General features: G+C 40.9%; 1 protein-coding gene across 4 annotated transcripts in view; it reads left to right on the top strand.

The window, feature by feature from the left end:
• The first annotated feature begins 3,359 nt into the window (after positions 1–3,359).
• LOC103985005 (AP-2 complex subunit alpha-1) overlaps positions 3,360–26,345 on the top strand; it is a 30,776-nt gene continuing 7,790 nt past the window's right edge. The window contains exons 1-12 of one of the 4 annotated variants that reach the window (XM_009402610.3): positions 3,360–3,705; positions 5,184–5,315; positions 5,922–6,047; positions 13,891–13,953; positions 14,027–14,124; positions 14,274–14,481; positions 20,550–20,621; positions 20,703–20,795; positions 21,781–21,882; positions 22,113–22,210; positions 24,300–24,381; positions 24,481–24,569. In XM_009402610.3, the coding sequence (XP_009400885.2) occupies positions 3,574–3,705; positions 5,184–5,315; positions 5,922–6,047; positions 13,891–13,953; positions 14,027–14,124; positions 14,274–14,481; positions 20,550–20,621; positions 20,703–20,795; positions 21,781–21,882; positions 22,113–22,210; positions 24,300–24,381; positions 24,481–24,569 (1,295 nt within the window). In that variant the 5' untranslated portion in view covers positions 3,360–3,573. Of the gene's footprint in view, positions 3,706–5,183; positions 5,316–5,921; positions 6,048–13,890; positions 13,954–14,026; positions 14,125–14,273; positions 14,482–20,549; positions 20,622–20,702; positions 20,796–21,780; positions 21,883–22,112; positions 22,211–24,299; positions 24,382–24,480; positions 24,570–26,345 lie in introns of those variants that run through there. The other 3 variants (XM_009402609.3, XM_065183114.1, XM_065183115.1) reach the window with 3 other exon arrangements.

Below are 26,345 nucleotides of genomic sequence, written 5' to 3'. Positions count from 1 at the left end.
AGTCATGATACACCTACAGTTGATGATGCTGAACCAAATGAACAGACACCTCTACCACCAGTTGAGATTCCATTGAGAAGATCCACTAGAGAGCGACAACCCTCTACCAGATATCCTCCACATGAGTATGTTATGCTTACTGATGGGGGAGAGCCAAAAACCTACCAAGAAGCTATTCTACATGAGAATAAGAGTGAGTGGGTTAAAGCCATGCAAGAAGAGATGAGATCCTTGCTTGAGAACCACACCTATGACTTGGTAAAGCTACTGAAAGAGAAGAAAGCTCTCGAGAATAAGTGGGTTTATAAATTGAAGACTGAAAATAATAGCTCATAATAAAGATACAAGGCACGACTAGTTGTGAAAGGATTCAGTCAGAAGAAAGGTATTGACTTTGAAGAAATATTTTCTCCGGTTGTAAAAATGTCCTATATCCGAGTTGTTCTTGGTTTGGCTGCCCGCTTGAATTTAGAAGTTGAGCAACTTGATGTAAAAACAGCATTTCTTCATGGTGACTTAGAAGAAGAAATTTACATAGAGCAACTAGAAGGTTTCAAAGTCAAGGGAAAAGAAAATATGATATGTAAGCTTAGGAAAAGCTTATATGGACTCAAACAGGCACTTAGACAGTGGTACAAGAAGTTTGATTCCTTTATGATGAGCCAATGGTATGATAAAACCACATCTGATCATTGTGTGTTTATGAAGAAATTTTCAGATGATGATTTTATTATTTTACTGCTATATGTTGATGATATGTTGATTGTTGGTCATGATGTTGGAAAAATTGAAAAGCTTAAAAGAGAGTTAAGTCTTTTGCCATGAAAGACTTAGGATCGGTGAGACAAATACTTGGCATGAAGATTCTTCGTGATAGGAAGAAAAGGAAGATTTGGCTATCTCAGGAGACTTACATTGAAAAGGTTCTTGAAAGATTCAATATGAGTAAAGCCAAAGCAGTTTGTTCTCCACTTGCAGGTCATTTCAAACTGAGTTCAAAACAATGTCCTACAAGTGAGAAAGAAAAAGAAGAAATATCCAGAGTGCCTTACTCATCTGCAGTAGGCAGTTTGATGTATGCTATGGTTTGTACTAGGCCAGATATAGCTCATGCAGTTGGAGTTGTTAACCGATTTATCTCAAATCCTGGAAAGGAATATTGGACAGTAGTGAAATGGATATTAAGATATCTAAGAGGTACTTCCAGGTTGTGTTTATGTTTTGGTGATGATGAACCTGTGTTAGAAGGGTACACAGATGCAGACATGGTAGGTGATACTGATTCCAGGAAGTCCACTTCGGGATTCTTGATGACATTTGCAGGAGGAGCAGTCTCTTGACAGTCTAAGTTACAGAAGTGTGTTGCTCTATCAACCACAGAAGCAGAATACATAGCAGTTACTGAAGCCTGCAAGGAAGCTTTATGGATGAAAAAGTTTCTACAGGAATTGGGCTTGAAACAGGAAGGATATACTGTTTACTGTGACAGTCAGAGCGCTATTTACCTCTCTAAGAATTCAACATACCATTCTAGATCCAAGCATATTGATGTGAGATATCACTGGATTCGTGATGTGCTTGAGATGAAAGAATTACAGTTGAAAAAGGTGCATACCAATGATAATGGTTCAGATATGTTGACAAGGTCTTTGCCTAAGGAGAAGCTTGAAGCATGTAGGCGAAGAGCGGGCTTGGTATAGCCCATCATATGAGCTGGAGGGGGAGAATTATTGGGTCCAGTCCATATGTGGGCTTGGACAGTTTGGGCCATAAGCCCAAATCAACTAATTGGAGATTAGAGAGAATGAAATTAGGGTGAGATTAGAGTAAGAGCGTGCAGCATGCGACGGCGTGCAGAGAAAAGAGGAGAGAGAAACAAAGAGAGAAAGTAAGGTTTCTGAGTTTTTCTGCTTGACGATCGGTGGCCAATCGTTGTCAGTTTCGGCCCAAATTTTATGTGGAGAATCCTTGCAGCAAACTCTACAATCCTAACAGTGTTGATCTGCAGTTTACCCTCTCTAAGGTACTTTCCTATGATATCTATTTTGTGAGACCTAGAATTCTCTTTGGAGGAGATCCACCTATGTGCTGAAGATATGCTATTCTTGAGCCAAGATCTATGTTCTTGATGTTATTCTGATCCTCTAGTTATTCTAGAAAAGACCTATTATAAACCTGTTATCATTATTATTGATAGTGAAAGTTTGAGGTGGACTACGGTCCCGTGGTTTTTCCCACATTGGGTTTTCCACGTTAAAAAGATTTGGTCTCACTGTGTGATTGATTTATTGCTCTATTGTTTATGCTGTGCTGATTGATATTAGCATTTTGATATCAAGTTGGTATTTTAATGAGGAACCAATTTTGATACACAAAGAGGGAAAAGAATTATTCCGTTTCTTCCTAACAATTTGTACATAACGATACCATAATTACAAAACTATAGGAAGATGATGGTTTCTGTCGAAAGCACATTGGGAGATTCCACATGTTATCAAAATAATGACTTGTCGAGTACGTCCCCATATGAGGCCACGTTAGGATCGGTAATGAAATATTATATTATTATTATTATTATTATTATTAGATAGCAAAAGGGGAAAACGAGGCAAAATTAATAGTGGTGCTTAGTTGAGGTTCGATTTAAATCTGTCTTCAAGTCAAGTAATCCAAATTACAGAAATAAAAATAAAAAGTTGGATGGTGATTCACCCGACGATTTACCTGCCTTCTGATCGGTGGCAACGATGGAGCCCACGGTCGATCGCTCTAACCATAGGCAAGAAAAGATAGGTGATTTTTTCCCACAGGCTCGCATGAATCCAACGAGTCCTGGTCGTCGTAGTACCTGACCAGCTGGAACAAGGGGCCCTTCTATGCTGAAATCACAACCCAGGTAGCTGAGATAGGTAGGGTAAACAGTGTGCTGATACTGTCGAGGATTTCACTTATGAACCATGCCTAGGCATCAAACAGTACTGTGCCTCGGTGTACGCTTTGAGATGTGCACAAGGATTCGATTGGGGGCATCAAGATGCGCGCTTACTAGGGGATGCATCGGACGTTTGGCCACCATAGTCCCTCTCTCTCTCTCTCTCTCTCTCTCTCTCTCTCCCCTCCCCCGACGCGATGGGAAACATCCAAGCTATACAATTTTTAGCTTCCATTTTATTGTTATATTAAATCAAATTGCTCAAAAAGCAAAAATAAATTGAAATCCATATGGGAGGGGAATAGAAAAAGAAATCCTTAGCAAATCAAAGCAATCTTAGCTACTATCTATTATAAATAAATAAATAAATATAAATAAATAAATAAATATATATATATATATATATATATATATATATATATATTAGTCGTCGTCGTCGGCTTGTTTTTCTTCACTCCAAATCGTCATCAGTTCATTTCTTTCTTTCTCCATCATTACGGTCTGCAGGATCGACCTTCTTCATCTGGTTCCCGAATCGAGGAGGAGGGTGGCGTTTCCGCCGTGGATCTCGTGCGAAAACCCGTGGATCTGAGGTGCCGGCGACCGGATCCGCCCGGGGGGAGCGCGTATTGGCGGCGGCCATGGCATTGACCGGGATGCGAGGGCTCTCCGTCTTCATCAGCGATGTCCGGAATTGCCAGAACAAGGAGCAGGAGCGTCTCCGGGTCGACAAGGAGCTGGGCAACATCCGGACCCGGTTCAAGAACGAGAAGGTCATTTCTCCCCTGCCTCTTTCTTCTTAATATTTGTCAATTCCAAGAAAACTCCTCGTTAGGTGGTTCCAATAACGACTAGATTTTGGATTACTGCTTCCAAGTTGTGCCTGCTTCATCTTTGAAGAATATCATGGTCATTTCAGTTGATGCTTTTATCACAGAAAGCAACCGATTTCGTTGGGTAAGCCATCTTGGTAGTGACCCTTGCTTTAAGCAACGAGAACGTGGTTTTTAAAGTTTCAGCTCCTGTTCTGTTCTTTAGCTGGAAAGATACTGAAAAGCTGTAAGGTCAATGATATTAAAGAAACACAAATTAAAAATGAACCCTGAACCAAATTTAGAGAATATGCTACATAGCAGTTAAGAGTACATTTAATGATTAGGGAAATTACTTTCTTCTTTCACCATCTAGTCTTAGTATTTTAAGCAATATAAATTGTTTTATTTGTAAATTTTGCATAGTATATAATCCTGACATGCCATTCTGCCTGTTGGATTTACCATTTGGAGAGTAAAACATCTATAAGCTTACGAGGATAGAAATTTACTCAATGATAGAAGTAGATGTGCCGTGTTACTCTTGCTAGGAATAAAACAACCAGAGATCAAATTTAGATGTATGGCATCAAGATTTGAACTGCTTTCAGGAAGGGTTTACATGTCAGCTAATTTGGATAGCAAAAAAATAAACATTGCAGATTAAGAAAAAGCTAGCCTTTCAGAACCAGCCAATGTAATAGAGACCATTTGCTTTACATAAGAGATTTGTAAAAGAGAATATATCCAAGAGAAGAAAAAAAAAAGAAGACAACCATTACTAGGAGGAAAACAGGACTTACTGATAGCAATGAACCATTAATAAGAGGAAAACAGGACTTACTGAAAGCAATGAGTGATATTGGAGATTGGGACACATGGAACCCATCATTGGAACTCTCATTTTGCATCCTTCAGTGAATTGCAGTTGAATGCTGAGGTGCTGGCTGATAGCCTTGCTAGCTGGTAGCTGCTAGCTGCTGTAAAGTAATTAAAATGGTATATAAATGAATGCTTGATATTATGAGTGGAGTATGTGTTTGCTGCACCACCGTCATGATTATCTTGGCCATAGATTTGTCTTTTTTTATTCTTGTTTATTCTTTTTTTTTGGTTATTTATGTGCACATCACCAGTATGACCTGCACTGGTGTACTCCCCATATGTTATCTTGGATATAGATTCATGTGTTGGACACCTTTGTTATAGTAGATTTAAAGTATCAAGTATTATGATAACACTAGAAATGCACCTTCTCTTCTAAAGTTTTTTATAGACTTCTAATATTTTCAATTTCTTACAATAATGAAACACAACTGTCATGTAACACAGTATCTCCTCCTACTTATTTTCTAGTGTTTGCAAATGCTGATTGCTTTCGTACTTAGACAATTGAAACAAGTATAGAATAATAATACAAATGTTTCCTTCTTTGACAGGCTTTGACACATTATAAGAAAAAGAAATATGTGTGGAAAATGCTCTACATTTATATGCTAGGCTATGATGTTGATTTTGGACACATGGAAGCTGTTTCTTTAATATCTGCTCCAAAGTATCCAGAAAAGCAGGTAATTTATGTTTTACATGATTGCTGCAGCAAGGTTTTAAGTACCTATCTGACATTGGTTTTGCCAAGCGGTTGGACCGATATAGTACTAGTGTATTAGGCAGTGTACCAATCTATACTGCCCAATGTCACTGGAAGAAATAGCAAAAAAATTAAATATTCACCGGTACCGACTTATATGGCCCTTGGTCGTACTGGTAATATCAGTTGTTACATACTAGTCCAATAAGTATTTGAAACTCTAAAATGCATTGTTATACTTTTTGGTTTTAGTTGTGCATAGATCAGACATGGATTGGAGTGGTGAGAAAAAAAAATGGCCCTCTGTTTAGTGAACTACATAGTCCTTGACAATGTTAAGTGACAAAAAGTATAAAAAGAAGCTAAGATATTATTATTTTTGGCTTTAGAGCTCCACACTAAATTGTCATTGATTTAGTAGATTCCATATATTCTTTTTGAGCTTTATGTTCTTATCATGTTAGTTAATTAATCATTTGGTGATAAGACCATTATTTGTTTGCATTTGACCTGTGTTTTTCTTTGGCATTATATTACCAAATTTTGTCATTTGATCCTTTATCGTACATTGCGAATATTGCTGCAGGTTGGATACATAGTGACATCTTGCTTGCTTACTGAGAACCATGAGTTCCTAAGAATGGTCATAAATACAGTGCGAAATGACATAATCGGTCGAAATGAAACCTTTCAGTGTTTGGCACTGACGATGGTATGACCTTAGCATTCACTATAAGGCACATTCATTTATGCTGCAAGTACCATGATATGACTATTTATTTATAATAAATTGAATTTCTTTCATTTATTGCTTAATCTTCCATGTACATCTATCTTTCATGTATTAAAGTCATGGTTCAATTGTGTGTATTTATTGAACACTTATAATCTACTTCTCTTTTCTTAACATTCTACTGATGTTACTGACAAGGAATTGATACAATGATTTTATTGTTGAAATGTTGTACATGTGATATTTTTGGTGTGTATCTATCAACAAAGTTAAATTGTGCTTCTTTTGTCATGCAAGCATATTTTGGTCATTCCTATAGGCATTTTGGGAGATGAAAGGCATCCACTGATGTTGCGTGCAGCAAGATATTTACTTAAACAAGCTTAATTAGGACTATTTACTAGCGTAGTTAAAGATGCTAGGTGCCAAAATGCCCAAGGTGCTCACCTGAGTGAAGTGAGCTGCTGGTCGCTGAGAGAGTGGCGGGGGGGTGGGGGTGGCTACGGTGGTGGAGGGAGGATTATATATGTTTTTCTATTCCTCTCTTTCTCTCTCTCTCTCTCTCTCTCTCTCTCTCTCTCTCTTTCTGGGGGCTTTAGGGTGGGTTTTCTTTTTTGATACTATTAGTTCCTGTTCTGAGTAGCATATATGAGCAAGGCCAATTGACACATTGTCAGTTCCCATTGACAATTCAAGCTTGTTATTTGAAGTTTTGAACTGCATTTTTTTTGGTGTCAGGGGAAGCTTAAATTCTAGTTTGCTCTTATATATTCATAGAGGATAGAGGTAATTATGACTTGGAGGCCAATTCAAGTAAACATTTATACATTGTTCGAGGTCTAAACAATATCCAGATTCACTTTGACTTATTATTTTTGTATCAAGTGATAGATTGATGGGCTACCGAGAGATTTTGATGATGTAGTAGGGGAACTAGATTGTTAACGACACAGAACTACATGATGAGTAATGATAGACTCAGGAAATAGTTCCCTTGGCAAAATGTAATGTATCAAAATGAACTGCATCCACAAGAATATTCTATGAAATGTAAGTAATTATATTCCTAATCTACCATAAGAACTACAAAGGGAACACATTCAGGCATGCGATACTCATTAACCATAGTAGATATTGATAGAAGAGTGTAATGACTTTTTGTTCCCTAGATATATCTACATGTATAGATATTTTCTTTGTGATGCACTGTTTCAAAAATCATGCTTGCTTTAGACTTGTCTTTTGAAGACCTGCATGGTTATACATATGTGCAATAAATATCATACCTTGTATATCTGACTTTCTTGTAGTAAATTTGTCAGCCCTTGGTACTGGATAATTATTAGGCTACTAATGTAACCTGGATTTAGGTTAGTTGCCAGTTAATGATAAGTCTACTGAATCCAACTTAGACTTAGGATCCTATTATATACTTCTGATGCTACTTTTACTATCTTTCATGTATTTTGGGAGGATTATCATGATACTTTTAAGTTAGAGTTAGTTGGGACTTAATATATTCTATTACGAGTTAATTCTTGGTTAGGATGGGAGTCCACTAAAGAGAGGTCCACCCAAGGTTTTTAATTTCGATGTGTACTGCCTGGTATGGGTGGTATGTATCGATCTGAGAGCTTCTTGGCATGCGGATTGCCCGCTATCAAGCGGTACCAAAGTTTTAACCCCGTATTGGGCAATACGGTGCTGTATTGGGTGGTAATGGTCGAAATCGATCGTTACCGACCTGTATTAGGTTTCAAAAGACCAAATTGACTGTTGGAGGCAACCTAAAGGGTTTCTAAACCCTTTCCTCCCTCCTCTTTCAATTCATTTCACTCTCACAATCTCTTAAACTCTCTTAAACTCTTTTTCATTAATAATATCTCTCTTATTCTCATATTTTCATTCTTCTAAACTCAATAAAGCAACGATTTATGGATTGGATCAAATTTAGGAGGTTATTTTGGAAAGATTAAGAGGAAGAACTTTTAAATCAAAAGATATATCCGGAACAGATCAAAATTGTGAACCTTGCACAAGGCAACTCCTAAGAGCTCGAAAAAGATATGTGGCACTATTCTTACCTAATTTACATTATTTTTGTTAAAACTATACTAAATGTATATTTATTTTTAACTTAAAAACCCTATCCTAATTTTTTTTCTATTTCTCATAATTTTTTGGAGGGTTTTCAGCCATGTTTTTAATCTCGTACCGTGTCGGTGTACCGAGCTTTGCTTGGTATGGTACCGAGCGATATGCCTAAAAAAATATAAAAATCAATTTTAGCCTCGTCGTTGTCGCCTCCTCCTTTTCCTCGTCCTTCTCCTCGTCGTCTTGGCTGCGGCCTTCGACGTCAAGGAGGTGGGGAGAAGAAAGGCGACATTGGAAGGTTCTCCGTGCGGCGGTAGTGGATGAAGGAGATCGTTCGGAACTTCGGAGATGAAGAAGGTCGAGGTCTTCGTTGCCTTCCTCACGGTTGCCTCTTCCGTTGCTCTCACTATCGCCTCCCTTGATCCTTGCACCTACAGCTCCTCTAAAGAGGTACAACTCTCCTTGCTGTTATCTCCTGGATTGGGATCATCGAGGGAGGGCGGTGCCGGATCGGGATCAAGAAAGGGCGTGGAAGACAAGTTCGCGCCGAGGTTCGACGGGCTCAGGTTCATCGAGACGTTGGTGACGGCGCATCGGTGACTCCGTGATCCTCTTTCTCGATGCTTCTCCCTCTTTCTCGATGCTTCTTCCTCTTATTCAATGCTTTTCCCTCTTCTTCCTCTCCCCGCCTCACCGCAGCCAAATGCTTGATACCGATCCGGTAGCGGGCGGCCCACGTGCTAGTCAACTAGCGGATCGGTAAGTACCGCCCGTACTGGGCGGTATGGAACGATATTAAAAACCTTGGTTTTTAGCTCATTTTGGGCATACCGTCGGTATGCCTCGGTACGTATCGTATCGAGAAAGGCTCGGTATATCACTATGGACTGAAATTGTGAACCTTGGGTCCACCGATCTGTCACGAACGGTCTTCGTGCACCCACAACAACTTCGTTAAACGAATCGTTCGTCGCTTTTGCATGCTTGTACCGAGACATGGCAACATATTTTGCCTTAGTTTTGTGTGTTTTTGCTTATAAAAATGCATATTCGAACAGGTTGCAGCGCTGCAGCCTGATCGCTCGCTGTGTCAGGCCGAATTGCTCAAAACAACTCTGTTTTCGCGTGCCACGGCTTGTTTTCTACAAGTCGTAGTTGCGCGCGAAACGTCAGCCATCTCAACACCCTGGAACCCCCCGGGTGGCACAGGGCTGGATGGGGCTTCAGTATATTGTTGGGCATTGAAAAACTCTTTATAAGTTCGCATGTTAACTTGGCGGGAACTTTTTTTCATGCCTGGCACCCGGTGAGCATTGTTTGTGGACTTGCAACTGTTCGTTCTACCTTCTAAAGTCATTGTTTTCCTCCTTCCTCTCTTTTCTCCTGTGCACACAAGGTGCTTGCTGAATTGCTTATAAAGCTTCCCTCTTTGCGAGACGTCGGGACTTGTCCGTTGCTCATTTTCAACCTAATCAACTTTCTGTTTTACAGGTCCATCGGGACCTTTACGAGGTTGCAAGTAGGCTGACCCTTTGCGGACGCATATGTCGCAAGGGCACCTCATGACTTAGGCAATCCCAGCTAAGTCCGAGAAGTTGGCGCAAGGGTGCTTCGTGACTTAGGCAACCCAAGCAGTGATTTAAAAAGCGCTAGGCGCCAAAATGCACTAAGGTCCAAAAACGCCCGAGGCGCTAGGCACTCGCCCGAGCGAAGCGAGGTACTAAAATATAAAAATATATACTAGAATTAATAAATATAATTATTTAAAATTTTAAATAAAAATATGCTATTAAATTAAGAAAATTAACAATATTAAAATTAAAATAATATATTATTAATCTAATAAATATAAATACTATTATTAGTATACTGTTAACAGTATATAGAAGGAGAAGAAGGAAGAGGAGTGTAAGGAGGTGCTGACTGAGAAAAGAGGAAGCGGCAGCGGGAGCGGCGACAGTGGGAGCGGGAGCAGGAGCGGCGACAGCGGTAGTGAGCAGCGACAGCGGCGAGCAGCGGGAGCGGCATCGGCAACGAGTAGGGTTAAGGTTGGGCAGCGATAGCTGATATCGATTTTAGTTGGTTCGATTGAATCAACTAACCATTGGAGACCGAACCAGACCTAAAATCCTGGTTCGGTCGCCTAGTTTAACCTAGGCGCTCGCCCGAAGCGCATAGCGCCTGGGCTCGGGCGAGTGCCGAGGCGGCGCCTCTTTGAAGTGCGCCACCTGGAAGTGAAGCGAGGCGCTCGAGCCTCGCCTCGCCTTGCCTCGCCCGAGCGCCTAGGCGAGCGCCCGAGCGCCTTTTTAAATCACTAAAACCAAGCTAAGTTCGCGTCTTGGTCGCAAGGGTGCCTCATGACTTAGGTAATTCCAGTTAAGTCCGTAACATTGTGGTATCAGAGCGGGCAAGCAATTCGAGCAAGCAGCGAAGGAACTTCGCAATTTCGCCATAGCAAAGCATCGTGGCGAATTATGCAAGGCGGGGCAAGCCGGGCCTTTGCCCCAAGTAGTCGCAGGTGGGCTGCAAGTGCAAACTCACTCTCATGTTGTTGGAGCCGCTTTGGAGTATTGTGGCAGTGAGCATAATGAGCGAGAAGTTGGCTACTCTCCGCGAGTGGATGAGGCGCAATCTGAAGCGCCAATCGGGAAAAAAGAGCTATAAGGAGAGACTCACACCGGTGGAAACTCGCTTGGACGTTCTTGAAGCGAGCTTGGAGGAACTCTACCAAGGCCAACGAAGGCTTCTTGGGATAGAGAGCTCGCAAGAAGAAGTCGAATCCCGAATCGACAAAGTCGAGGCACTAGTCAATCGACTGTCGGACGACACCAAAGACTCCGTGTAACATCTGCAGGAAGTCATGGCAGAACTCACTTCTAGGGTGACCATGCTCATAAGGGCACTGAATGCAGGAGGAAGCAACACCCGCGTTGCGCCGCCACAAAACTTGAGGGCACCCGAGCCGCATTGTTACGGAGGTGCCAAAGATGCTAAAGAGCTCGAGAATTTCCTGTTTGATATGGAACAATACTTTCGAGCTATGAGGCCTGATTATGAAGAAACCAAAGTTTCTATAACAACCATGCGGAGATGCAAAACTTTGGTGGTGGTTGGGAGGAGATCCAACAAGGTCGGTGTCGAGTGGACACATGGGAGGACTTGAAGCGGGAGTTGAGAACTTAGTTCCTACCGGAGAACACAAAGTTCGTCGTAAGAAGGAAGTTGAGACAACTCCGCCAAAATACTTTCATTCGAGACTATGTGAAGCAATTTTCTACACTAATGCTGAACATACAGGACATGTCCGAAAAGGATAATTTGTTCAGCTTCCTCGACGGTCTGAAGTCATAGGCTCAACAAGAACTGCATCGAAAGAATGTCACTGATGTGATCGGAGCACTTGCTGCCGCAGAAAGGCTCACCGACTTTGTTTCCTCTGAGGACCTGGGAAAAAGGAAACAATCTTCAGGAAATCGCCCTTCAAAATATTCTCGAGGGAAGGAGCCCGGAGGCGAACAAAGGAAGAAGAGTTCCCACAGAGGGCCAAGCTCAAAAGGCAAGGCCCTGAAACCTAGCGGATGCTTCTTGTACGGAGGGCTGCACATGGTGAGGGAGTGCCCACAAAAACATGCACTCAATGCTTTAACAGTTTCCATCTATCCTCTTTTGAGTCCCAATTGTAATGAGCCACGGAGCTTGGTGCTTCCTTCAATTTTTTTATGATCTTACTAGTCTTCGGATCTTCCTGCCATTCCCTCTTAATATCCTTAGGGAAGTTGCTAGTCGAAAGTGAAATGACCGAAAATTCTGCTTGCTTGGGTAGCCGTAAAAGCGCATCTGCAACAACATTCTATTTCATCTTTTTATAAGTTATTTCATAATCATATCCAAGAAGCTTTGTTACCTATTTTTGTTGCTTGGGGGAAGATATCTTCTGCTCTAAGAAATATTTTAGGCTTTTATGGTCGATCTTGCTTTGAAAGTGTCGCTCGATCAAGTACGATCTCCATTTGGCCATCGCATGCACAATCGTGAGCATCTCCTTGTCGTAAATAGTCATCTTGAGATGGGAAGGAGATAATGCCTTACTGATATAAGTGAGGGGGCGGCCATCTTGCACTAGTACAGCACCAATTCCGACTCCGGAGGCATCGGCTTCAATAACAAAAGTCTTGTCGAAGTCGGGTAGCGCTAGTATGGGTGTTGTCGTCCTTGCGACCTTAAGTTCGTCGAAGGTGGTGGTGGCTTTGTCCGACCATTGGAAATCATCTTTTTTCAGCAAGGTAGTAAGGGGTGCATTGATCTTTTCATAGTTTTTCACGAACTTACAGTAGTAGCCTATTAAACCCAGAAAGCCATGTAGCAATTTTATGTTCCTCGGGGTCGGCCAGTTTTGCATTGCTTCAATTATGGAGGGGTCTACCGCCACACCTTCCTCTGATATGATATGCCCAAGATATTCCACATTCTGTTGAAGAAAGCAAAAATTCGTAGTGGTCGTTGTGTATTTGAAAGGTGGTTTTCGGTATGTCTTCTTCGCACAGTAGTATTTGATGATACCCGGATCGAAGGTCCAGCTTTGTGAAGATTCGTGCTCCCTTTCATCCAGCAATTCATCTACTACTGGAATAGGGTATTTGTCCTTTACGGTGATGTCATTTAAAGCTCTGTAGTCGATGCACATACACCAAGTTCCATCCTTCTTACGTACAAATAACACTGATGAGGAATAGGGGCTGCAACTTGGCCGAACCACCCCTGTTTCAAGTATTTCCTTTACGATCTTTTCAATTTCATTCTTTTGGAGGTGAGGATATCGGTACGGCCGAGTGTTCACTGGTGGCTTGCCCGGAAGGATTAGAATCCGATGGTCATGTTGCCGCGTAGGAGGAAGACCGCGCGGCTCAGCAAAAATGTCGGCAAATTCAGCAAGCAATTGGGCGAGATTTTGATCTTCAATTTCTATTTTCTTTCTCCTCCCTCTTGATGATCATAAGGCCATGCTCAGAATTGAATGGTTGACCTCTTGCTTTGAGACCAGGTGTTAGAACCCTTGCAGATTCTAAACTTGGGGTTGATCTCTTTTGGGGATCGACCTCCTTGGAACTCTATAGGGGTTCCTCCCTCCAAGTTGCTGCTCAAAGGCTACAGAAAAGATTCATCTATCGCTTTTGAAAAGAGGAGGAATACATGACTATTTATAGGGCTTCTAAACCCTAACTCCTATTAGGACTCATACTTCTAACCAACTCCTAATAGGACTCCTACTCAAGATTCCTATTCCTTTATAACTCATAATTCTTCTCTAAGAAACAACTTCCTAACCCTAGCCGGCCTCTTCACCTCTTTAATAGGGGTCGGCTTAGGTAGGTTTTACATGAATGTCCCTCTCAATTAGGACTCTCCTAGCTAGAGTCCTAACATACTCCCAATTATGAGCCCTATTGCAATAGTATGCTCGTTGCATTTGTTCTAAGCTAAATAGTGGTATTTGGTATTAGCTTTATGAAATGAAATGAAATGATTAAGTTATATATATATATATATATATATATATATATATATATATATGTATATATGTATATATATATATATGTATATATGTATATATATATATATGTATATATGTATATATATATATGTATATATGTATATATATATATATGTATGTATGTATATTTATATACATACATACATTCATCTAATTTTTGCATATTATTCATTCTAGGTAGGAAATATTGGTGGGAAGGAGTTTTCTGAATCTCTGGCAACTGATGTCCAAAAGCTGCTGGTAAGATTATTGGAATTTCCCCATACTTTTGTTATTAAAGTATGATTAATATTGCTGCTGTATTGTTCATTAGGTTTCAAGCAGCTGCAGACCTCTAGTCAGGAAAAAGGCTGCACTATGCCTTCTACGTCTTTATAGGAAGAACCCTGATGTTGTTAATATTGATGGCTGGTAAGCTTGTGTTGGTCATTGTTAATACATACATGACTTCATTCATATGATCCATTTATATACGAACCCATGTCTACACATGCACATACTTCCACATGTTTGTAGGAATGTATTCTTTTGAGTTTTTTTACATTCACATTCATTTTTAGGTCTGATCGAATGTCACAGCTTCTGGATGAACGTGACTTGGGAGTATTGACATCTGTTATGAGCCTTTTTGTTGCTTTAGTCTCAAATAACATTGAAGCTTATTGGAATTGTCTTCCAAAGTGTGTTAAAATACTGGAGCGGTTGGGTAGAAACCAAGATGTTCCACAAGAATACACCTATCATGGAATCCCATCTCCATGGATTCAGGTATAGTCTGTTCATGCAGTTTTTGTTTTTTATATCAGCTATTTAATTGTGACATGCATCCTTTCCTTTTTTGAAGTTTCCTATTACTTGTTCTGTAAAATGGTTGAGACCTGTTGTCCGACTATTTCATTAATATGATTGAAATTCACAAGTCTGATGCCTACTATATTGCTTTTCAATTATATTTCTGCTTCTTTGCCACAATTATTCTGTTCACCTCTTAACACACTTGTTGAGTCTTAAACATGAGATGTATTATTATTTTGACATCATCCTTTCTTTCAAGTTCATTTGAGAATTTGTGTTCGTGTCAGTGATGCCTGAAAACTGGTTTGCTGTTGCGATAAATCAGTAGCTGATCAAGTTAGACTGTTAGACCTGATCCTTAGATGAACCTGTGAATGATGTATTGTGTGACTGTTAAACTGCAAGGTTCACTATATCACGGCATACCGTCTTGTCACGACCTTAGCTGGTTTTGCCTAAGGCGTGCGGCACCCTCGCGCGTCCGTCCGCAAAGGTCAGCCTCCCCGAAGCCTCCCATTGTCCCTTAGGACAAACAAAAGAGAGAACGGGTTAAAAAGAACGCCTCAATCGGGATCCACAAGCAAACATGTCCGAAAAACACTTCATAGACAATGCAAGTTACAAACAGACTTTACAAGCTCTGAATAGTTGCACAACAAAGGGTAAAATGGTCCATTACAGACCGAAAAGCTCTCGAACGTGTCCACATGACACAACATTTATTTACAAGCCTAAAGAGGCCACCAACCCAACTAAAATGAGACTTATAAGCCTTCGGCCGCCCCTCTACCTGCTATACAAGGCATGAACATGCCAAAAGACAACGGACAGACATAAGCATTACATCCAACATCTTGTTTAGAAGTTTGTCCGTTACATTCTCCCCCACTTATCCCTTCGACGTCCTCGTCGAAGCCTTTGTGAACACTGCAACTCTTCGCCTTTGCTGAGTCTTCAATCTTCCGCTCCAGCTGCAATGCGCCTCCTGGCTTCCAGCTGCTCTACGCTGCTGTTTTTGAGTAGTCGACCCTTTAATCCGCCATGCTGCTACAACTCACCAATGACTCTGACTCTGTTGGGGGGGTTGGCTGAGTTGTGTTGATCCTTGTTGATTCTTGCGGATCCACCAAATGAAGGAAAAGACCATCTTTTCTGCGCCAGTCTCTCAAAATTTCCACATGCTGCTTGAACTGGGTGGATGCTTGTTGGAGCTTTAACGAGCATCGCCTCGCAAACTTATGAAGTTTTGGGTCCTTCCTCCACAAAATTTGCTCATTGACTCTTCTTTCAGTTAGTTGTCACATCCAAGTAGGTTCGCATCACTTCCGCTTTCGATTGGCATTTCGTTGGGAAATGAAGCGGACGATCTACTCTCAGTAGCACTGATCACCGTTGGTGAGGATTTGACAACTATTGTCTTCCATTATCTTCGAAGGGTCTTTGAACTTGTGCAGAGCTCCTCTGCTGGATAGATAAGAGAACTGGGGTACTCGGTTTCGCCCATTCTCTTAAGAGTTGAGAAGGCAAAGGTTACTTTGACTTCGCCCACCTCCTCGAGGTTGTACTTCATGCATCGAGCTGGTTACTAGTCTTCGCCTGCTCTTTGCTCACACTTCTGAAGCACTTGAAGTGTTTGCACTCCTTGCGTTGAGTTGGCTACTGTGATTCACCTTCTCAATGCCATCGAACTTCTGGAATGCGGGAAGTTTTCACCCCAACGTGGAGTAATTCTCTGATAGATGAGGTCGCCTTTGGGATTGTACCGTCTTCTCCATCAACCCTGCCGCCTACTCCACCGAGTAGCAAAGGTACAGCACCGCGTACTGCCTGCTTCGTTCCTTGGTCGTGCACTCTTGCTTGACCCGAAGTCCTTCACTTACGGCTATCTTGATGAGAAACTTGTTGACACCGGTCTTACGAAGTTTCTTGGCCTCTGCCCTTCAGCCTTGTCTCGGTACTTGGAGATTGCCTCTGCATGCTCCACCTCCTCGGCCCCTTTTACGACCAAGCGCTCTCCCTCCATGAGAGCAAGGGATCAATGACTTGCACGGAAGTCCCGCCTCTGCGGTACCATGGCGCTGGCATGCCCATGGCCCTACTATCCGTCGCCTCGCCTCTGTATCCCTTTTCTACATGATCAGTAGAAATGACTCTGTGGCACTCCTCTAAGTCCACCTCCATTCTGACTGATGCTTGATTTTGGGTAGCTAAGTCCCTCTGGACTCGTCGTCGCTTCCTCGCCCCTTTCGACCCCCTGCTTCAACACCTCTGTGTTCTCCAAGCAGTCTGTTTGGTTGATGGAAAGACAGACTGCAACTCCCATGCATGGCCTCTGCCATCACGTTGTAGAGTTTGCACCGATTCTGTTCTCCTTAGCTTCCTTGGTAGCAACGTTCGCTTACTCGACCTTGTCCTCTGACTTGTCGGGCTCCCTTAAGCGAATATGAGCTCTGGAGCAGTCCAACTCTCCAGCTGCTTCGATCATACCTCTGTATGATCAAGTCCCTCCCATGGAACTCACTGGTACTTGCATTCGAACTTTTCCCTTGGTGGAACCCAGCCCCCATATGCTGATGACCAAGGTTTTCATCCGATGCAAAATTCGGTGCACGCCCGGAAGACCCGCCTCCGCGGTACCATGGCCTTCACTCCTTGAATCCATAGCCCTTCTTGCCGTCGTGTTGTTCACCAAAGCGGAGCTCCCAGTAACTCCCGATCATACCTCCATATGATCTCATCCCTCACGGGACGGATTGTGTGTATCGCATTGCCACGAACTGTTCCACCACGATCCGCTGCACCATGTCGCCTCCTGGTGACATCTCCATTGCATTCTGATCCTTGTGGAATAACCTCCAAGTTGTGAACCCTCCATGTGTGGCCTCTGCCAATACATTGCAGGGTCCCTTCCACCTTCGATTTTGTTCGCTCCTCTGGCAATCGACCTTCATCCACCCACTCTTGGGTCACACCTAGATGAAGCACCGCTCTAGGACAGTCCGTCGCCTAGTAGCTCTCGAAGTCCACCGACTTCATTTGTAATCTGTGCACCATTGTCTGGATCCTGGGCCTCTGCCCCTACCAGCACAATCACTGCTGCGCACTGCTTCCTTCATAGCAACTTGAATGGCAACACTATGGCATATTCTTCAAGAGTACCCGCCTCTGCGTCCTCTTGCCCCGTGCTAAGGCCTTCTGAACCCAACTTCGCCTCCGCAAGTTGAGTCGCCTTAGTTCCTCCATCAAATGCTCTTCCGAGTTAAGGTGCATGTGCCGCGAAGCTCCCTTCGTCTTTGGCACCATGCAAGATGAGTCCGCTCCGTCAGGATGAAGGACCCATGGAACAACATGATCCTACCCTTGCCTCTGCAAGAGTTCATGTCTTTGACCTCTGTCTAAGGAAAGCACTGTGCTTCTGCTCCATGTTCCAACTTCTCTGCTGGCTCCCTTCAGGCGGCTTGGGTACTTCGCCAAGTTACACCCAAGTTACTCCGCTCCTCGTTTTTGCATTGAGTCGATGGTGGCCCTCGCGCCCACCATTCCACGGGTCAACCCTCCCTTGAGTCCGATCTCCATATCGACTCTAAGTGTGCCTTCATTTAAGTTGCTTCAGGTCGCTCCCCCACTTGATCTCGCAATGCATCCACCAATGCTTTCTCTCGAGCGAGATCAAGCGACAACTCCTCGCCACTTGCTCGGTCCATCGAGCTTCGTGAAGTTGTTGTTTGTGAGTTCCATCTCCCATGATTCTCCCTCTGGAGAGCCGAGACTTATCCCTCCTGGATAACTGTCCCGTTGGAGCAACATCTCTCTTCGTTTTGGAGACCACCATCCCCTTGGACTACTCCGATTTGCTGAACAAACTGTGCATTGTTCTGCCTCTTGCAAACGCACTTGCTAGATTGCGCCTCCACGTCAATACAGCCACCACTGCACCCCTCAAGGCCTAGCAACATGCTGAACTCGTTGCACACTTCAGCCTTCTACGGACGTATCCTTTGCATGCCGAAGAGAAAGTTTTAATGCTCCATTGGCGCCGAGTCTCGGCCGCCTTGGGATGGCCACGAACATTCCATCGTCCGCATACAAGCCCATGCATGAGTACCAAATTCTTCGAGTTAGCAATTCCCCTCACCTCTGTGAGCTTTGCAAAACTCTTTTGGTCGTTGAGCAACTCATTCCACCTTGGATGGTCTCATTCTTGCCAAGCGCCTCGCTTGCCTAGAGCACCATCAAGTATAGTTGTCAACGTTGAGCCGTAGCTCAAACTCAGCCATCCCAACCTTTGTGCGCTCCGAATTCTTCCAAGCTTGCCTGTTCTCGTGGTGCCTCTTGCGCGAAGGGTTGGCCATTCCACTGAATGCCACTGTTAGATGCCCGCTCCTCTGAGCGACTCTTTTCCCTACATCTCCATGCCCGTTTTCCCTCAAACGGTCGCGCGTTGCTGACTGCCCTCAACGCAGCCCCGCAAGGTCCCCCACATTTGCATGTCAAGTGTTTCTATGAGTGCTTGTCCCGCTCTGATACCATAATTGTCACGACCTTAGCTGGTTTTGCCTAAGGCGTGCGGCACCCTCGCGCGTCCGTCCGCAAAGGTCAGCCTCCCCGAAGCCTCCCATTGTCCCTTAGGACAAACAAAAGAGAGAACGGGTTAAAAAGAACGCCTCAATCGGGATCCACAAGCAAACATGTCCGAAAAACACTTCATAGACAATGCAAGTTACAAACAGACTTTACAAGCTCTGAATAGTTGCACAACAAAGGGTAAAATGGTCCATTACAGACCGAAAAGCTCTCGAACGTGTCCACATGACACAACCTTTATTTACAAGCCTAAAGAGGCCACCAACCCAACTAAAATGGGACTTATAAGCCTTCGGCCGCCCCTCTACCTGCTATACAAGGCATGAACATGCCAAAAGACAACGGACAGACATAAGCATTACATCCAACATCTTGTTTAGAAGTTTGTCCGTTACAGCCTGGTACCGGGCGGTATGTACTAGTCCAATAGGAGATCGGTATGAGCGGTACATACTAGTCTGTTGGTATACTCCATTGTATTGTGTAGGTACATACTGTACCGACGGTCAGTAGATATACTGGTACGGACTAGTAAGGCAAACTATGTTAAACTGAACCTTCATTGTTAATTAATCTTGCATTTGATCTTGAAGCTATTGGATCCTATTTGGATGGATCCAAACAAAGTGGATTCAACCCGCCAAGAACTACGTCAAGCATGAGGCAGACCTGTTGATTCTAGGCAAGCCAACATATGTCAGTCCTCAATTCTATGCTGAAAATTGAAAGTTGACAATCCTAGTGTGAATTCACAAACAAATGGCTCTAGGCATACTGAAATCATCAACTGTTCATTAGTGCATCATAATATATTTTAAGATGTCTTTATGTATCATGCCGCACTACTATATTCTGTTATGTAAAATAAAAAGCGCATCAGGATTGCCACCTGTCCACCAAGCACACACCTCTTTGGTTTTATTCTTGTTCTTTAAGGGAGATAAACAAAATATAAATAAGGATTAGTTTTCTTCATATTGGTTAATCATACTCTCATATCCCTGTTTTATTTGTATTTTGAAAATATCTTTGCAATGAAGGATTGTCTAAACTTATAGTTTGTATAAGATCAAAGAGCTTTGTGTTTTAAGAAGACCATCAAAGGGCTTTGTTTTTTCTTGATTTGCATACTGCGTAGATCAGTTCTCTAATTCGTTTGCCAAACTGTACAAATATTAAATTACTGATTAGAGAATGAGTTCAAATTCAGCATCAGTGGGAGGAAAACTTAGATGTCAATGATGGCAATAATTTTAAGTTTTAATTGATCAAGTGCTGGAGATGATTTGATCAAATTATTTATGGCCATCTAAGAAAAGTAAAAGGAATTTCTGAAGAAGAGCTTTGTTTAATGTGTAAAAGGAAAATTATTTATGGCCATTTAAGAAGTGCTTTGTCTAGGAAAACTTAGATGTCAACATGCCATTATTCTTTTGACCAATCTTCATGTGATGCAGGTTAAGACAATGAGGGCTCTTCAGTATTTTCCAACCATTGAGGACCCAAATACCAGAAGAGCTTTGTTTGAAGTATGACTGCTTTTGGCATAGGGCATGATGTGACATGTTCAATTAATGTTGTTTTCTGATGATTCAGTTTGTTCTGTGTAGGTTCTTCAACGTATTCTAATGGGCACTGATGTTGTAAAAAATGTCAACAAAAACAATGCAGCACATGCCATTCTTTTTGAAGCCTTAGCTCTTGTGAGTTTTCTTCTTAAAATTTAATGCAAATGTTGTGAAGTGGATGATTGACATTGTTCATAATTTAAATTTAATGCAAGTAGCATACCATATGATCATACGTTATCTACAAGATAGAGTTCAGCATCTCTCAAGTTATTTTACATTATTTTTATGAGATAACTGTTCTTATTTCCATTGATAACTTTTGCATCTTCAATGATCTTTAGTTGTAAAAAAGCTTTCTTGAATTACATAAATCCAAAGACCTATAAATTGTCAATTAAGATGTTTATTATCTCACATAAGTCTACAATGATAATGCTTGCTTTTCTTTTTTGCTCTGGAACTGCAATCTCTAAACAACTGCTTAGAGATACACTTGTCGTGGCTATTTCACTTATAGATGTGATGTATTAATCATGTATTGGACTTTGTGTATGTAGTTAGATATTTTCGACTGTAATCTGTGTGATCTGGTACTCCAAATCAAGGCATATAGTTTCGAATAATACCGCCTGTACTGGTCCATCAATTGATCGATACACGATATATATATATATATATATATATATATGTGTGTGTGTGTGTGTGTGTGTGTGTTATACTGAGCGTTATACCGAATGGTATACCGTTCAGTATACAGTATCGTACCGTACCGAGCGAATATCGAAACGTTGGTATGATACGATATTTCAAACTTTGCTTCAGATGTTCAGATGGTTGGTGAATTATTCGCACCAGTTACTGTTGTCTTTAGCTTAAGTTTATTACTCCTTGTTTCTTGCTTCAGCTTTTTTTTATAGTTTAATTAGCTTCATTTTTATAAGCTTCACTCTTTATATATAAACCTATGTTTCTTTTATCAAAGATTACATGATTCGAGCATCTTTGAGCAGTTCTCAGTGTATGTTTTATGGTAATATGATCTAATAATTGCAATACTAGATATATTTGATGTGGCAATCCAGTAGTAATATCACTACCCTCTTGGTCCATATTACAGGTTGTGCATCTTGATGCTGAAAAGGAGATGATGTCTCAGTGTGTGGCTTTGCTTGGAAAATTTGTTGCTGTTCGTGAACCAAACATTCGATATCTTGGTCTGGTAGGTGTTTGGAGTAGTTCTATTAAGATTAATTGAGTTGATGGTCGCTCTTGTATAATTAGTGATGTATGATGGAACTTCATAGATTGTTCAGTGTCATAGACCTTCAATAGTGAGGGCCATGAGAACTAAACCTCCTCTTTTATATGCATGCGGAACATACTCAACTGTTGGTTATTTAATAAAACTTGATTACATTCTCTCAGAGAACGTCTTAATATTTGGCACAGGAGAACATGACGAGGATGCTGTTGGTCTCAGATGTGCAGGATATTATCAAAAGCCATCAAGCACAAATAATTATTTCACTGAAAGATCCTGATATCAGGTAACGTCGTGTTCGGGGATTAATGTCTACGGTGGTGCACAAGCATTTGACCTAGATTAATGTCTATGTAGGGGTTCATCCCTACATAGACATTTGACATTTGACCTATCCTGATAGAAGTTCTAGTTCAAATAATTGCTGTGGTGGTGCACAAGCATTTGACCTAGATTAATGTCTATGTAGGGCTTCATCCCTCATGTTATTGAGAAACGAAACATTCTAAGTTTACTATTAAAGTTGAAACTGATATGTCATGTAATTCGTATCTGGGTGATAACCATTTAGTACTATTTCATCAATATGATACCTTGATTCATGTCTGATGCTGATGGAAACTTTGGCCTGTTTTAATATGACTCATGATTATGCTTTGTCCTCTACTAATCTTTTAAGATAATTGAGTCACACTAGGACTATATGTGTTGGATCTGGAACAGGCTCTGATCTGACAGCTAGCTTAAATGTGTTGGACCTAGACTGGGCTCTGATCTGACAGCTAGCCGGATAATAGTAAGAAGTTGCTGGATCAAAATTTTAATGCATGTCCTATGCAGGTGAGATTCGAAGCTCTGAACTGGTCTGTCAATACGAGACAAAGAGGAAGTGGGCTGTGCTCAAAACCTAGAAGAAGGGCGTGGAAGATATAGAGGGAGGAGAGGACAAAGGGAGAGGTTGAGAGCAATATGGGGGGTTCCTCGAGATTTGAGGAATTGATGACGGTGCTCTCCTTCAGTTCGCCTTAGATGCTGCAACCATGTCATGGTCATTGCATCCGTTGAATGGAGATAGGCTGAGACTGAGTGGTGGAGAGGGGGAGGTGGATGCACATATGATGTTGCTTGACAAGGAGGGAGGAGCTATGAGGAAAAAGAGGGGGAGGAGATGTGGGGGTGGAGCATTTGGAAAAGGATAAATGAGTTGGTGATTTTGGGCCATCTGGAAGGTTTAGAAGGGGTAGGACAGAGTTGAAGATGATGGGTGAGATATAGAGATAGAGGTAGATAGATAGCATTGCCAGGTCACTCTGGATATGAACTGAATCAGATTAGCTGGATCTTACTGGATCAGAGTCAAGCCACTGGGACCCCTAAGTGACACTTGTTCTTGCAAGTTTACTATGGAATATATTCGACAGTGTTTGAAGTAGCAGACTGGAAGGTTTCAATATGGACCATAGTGAAACTGAATAAGGAATATAATGAAGACTACATTATCGACAACTTCATTGCCACGTCTACATCTTAAGGCAGAAGAAACACAGCTGATGTTGGTCCTTTTGAGTTTGGAATTTTGGAAAAATCTTGAGATTTTCTTCTTAATAAAAATTCATTCATTTCTGGTCTGGGATGAGGACTGAAGTACCCAAAGACAAGACCTGAAATCAATCATAAGTATTTTTTCTATATGCATCCGGAAGTAATCTGGAATTATGTTGTTTTCTCCACATGGATCTAGTTATGTAAATGCATGGCATTCTAGATATGTAAATGAAGCCCATCTTAGAGCTAAATGGTGATTCCTATGTCCAACCACACCAGTGGGCTAATAAGGCTTCTGTTTCATTTCTTTCATGGAGAAACTGCAACTGGATTGCCGAAGCAGTAAGATAGGTGTGTTAGGGGAAGAATAGATGACTTAATTAGCTAGCAAGAGTATATCAGTTGTAACCATATAGAACAAATACTCCAGTTTAAGATACTGAGAAAGAGAACAAATGGTCTATTTGTATCTCTTGTATATTTTTTGTAGTTCAGCTAAGAAATAAAATTTTACTTGCCCCAAATAAATCATTATGTGTTGCAGTTCAGAAGCCAATAGCAACACAAGCCACATTTTGATCGTAAGATTTTGGAATGTGTTCTAAGTAGTGCATTTGGGTTTCTGTTTGAAAGTGACTCTTCTTTTAGGGTCTTTTCCTTCTTATATATTGCATGAGCATGTTCTGTTTCTTGGTTATTCTGTTTCTTGCTGTTTGAGCAGTTAAATTTTCTACGGATATAATATTTTCCTTTATAAAAGTGGTTGTGTTAGTTTGATTATGGTTATTGGTGATCACTATGAATTCCTCATATGTCTGCAATTATTCCAGTATTAGAAGACGTGCTCTTGATCTACTATATGGTATGTGCGATGTAACAAATGCTAAGGATATAGTTGAAGAGTTATTGCAGGTACAAGTGAATCTTGTGATTTCAGACCTTTAATATCTTGCACTAACAAGGACAAACTCAATCATGAATTCTAATAAGTTGTTTATCATCTTTCTTCAGTATCTTAACACAGCAGATTTTGCTATGCGAGAAGAACTGGCACTCAAGGCTGCAATTCTAGCAGAGAAATTTGCTCCAGATCTATCATGGTATTCTTATCAGCTTCTACATCAATTTCACATCATTTGTAGTGACATTTTTCAAATGTGAACATGTATTAACGCAATAAGATATTTAGAACTCCAAATGAGGTATCACTGAAGCACTGTATGGTTGCTGATTCTTATCAGATCTTTATAATTTTGACATAGTTTTATATTCTATTTTTGGGTCCAATAACGTGACACAAATATTTGAAACATAACTGATGCAGTTTGGTTTGACAAGCAGTTAAATATAGAGGTGAGGCATCAAGAATAGAGAATACATAGTTTTATATTCTATTTTTGGGTCTAATAATGTGACACAAATATATGAAACATAACTGATACAGTTTGGATTAACAAGCAGTTAAATATAGAGGTGAGGCATCAAGAATAGAGAATACAGAGCATATGTTGTTATCAGTAACCATATTAATTGTTCAACCTTATCTTGTAATTTTGACCAAGAAACTAGTTTGAGCATTTTTCTCTCCGAACATAAAGGATATATCATTTTCAGTTGAAGCATTGTTCATATGATATAATGTGGCTTAAAAAGTATGCAATTACAAAAGTTGGATTAAATGAAGGGCTCTTTGGATTTCTGATTCAGCCAGTGCCCATCTTACCTGAAAGGGTCAGCTTGCTTTTGTTCTTGCATTGAGTTTTCACAAAGATTATGCTTAAGCACATATGTTCTTTTTTGTTAACGTACCATAGGGTAAAAAGTTGTTGCAATACTACAATATATTATTCATATTCTATTACTTGGAAAATCGGGAAGTATTTCTGTCTTCTTAGTCAAGCTGCTGATTCTGGCTTTTGCAAGCTATTTGAGAAATTTAAAATTTCTTCATTACGATTGGTAGTCATGAGGAAGCCTCCTCTGATATAGCTAAATTTGCTTTCTTGAACAGCAATTCTGTTTGACAGCATTAACTCCACTCCGACCATTATCATACTTATTCAGTCAATGCATTTGCTCACCTGCCTGCATTTGGTGAACTAGTTCTGATGACATGTGTGTAGTTTTCTTATCTTGCATTGTAGGATGGCTTCAGTACTTTCGATGTATACTGCAATCTGCAGTACCAATCCTAATTCAACATAATATTTCAGGATACATCTTACCTCTCTTTCTATTCACTTAAAAAACTAAATCATATTTAGTAGTAGACTCTAGGAGCAGCAGCATCAGGGTTCTTTATGCATGCGGTCTTTGCATTTTAGATTCAACATAAATATTACTGTTTAAAAATGTCATACATAATTTTGTTTAGAATGTTTGTGAGACTTTATATTTAAGTTGCAAGAACAAAGATTCCATAAGACACTATATGGTATTTTGCATTACAAAGAGAAGGCTTCATCTTTGATGAAAGTTTGGTAAATTGATTAGAGAGGAATTCGCTAGAGTGCATACAAAATAATCCTTCCAAGTTTTCAAAAAAAACATGAGAAAAGGTTGGCATAATTTTCTTTATAGAAGAAGGTTTATGATACGGGATATAAGTTGCAAGAAAGAAATTTTGTACATAGAAAAGGTTTATGAGACAAGATATAAGTTGCAAGAAATAAATTTTGTCAATAGAAAAGGTTTGTGAGACAAGATATAAGTTGCAAGAGAGAAAATTTTCACTTCAATAAGGTACTTCTAATGGCAAGGAGCAGGCTTCAATCCTTTAAAAGATTTGGCATATCAGTTCATGTCTATAGAGATCTTCTGTTGTGCTTAAAAGATCATCTTGTTTGGTATCCGGTGGTTCTCTACTGTCCTGGAAG

This window comes from Musa acuminata, chromosome BXJ1-5 (genome assembly GCF_036884655.1).
Source record: "Musa acuminata AAA Group cultivar baxijiao chromosome BXJ1-5, Cavendish_Baxijiao_AAA, whole genome shotgun sequence".
Lineage (NCBI taxonomy): Eukaryota > Viridiplantae > Streptophyta > Magnoliopsida > Zingiberales > Musaceae > Musa > Musa acuminata.
The sequence above is the reverse complement of the archived record's forward strand: the minus strand, read 5'-3'. Positions and strand labels throughout refer to the sequence as shown.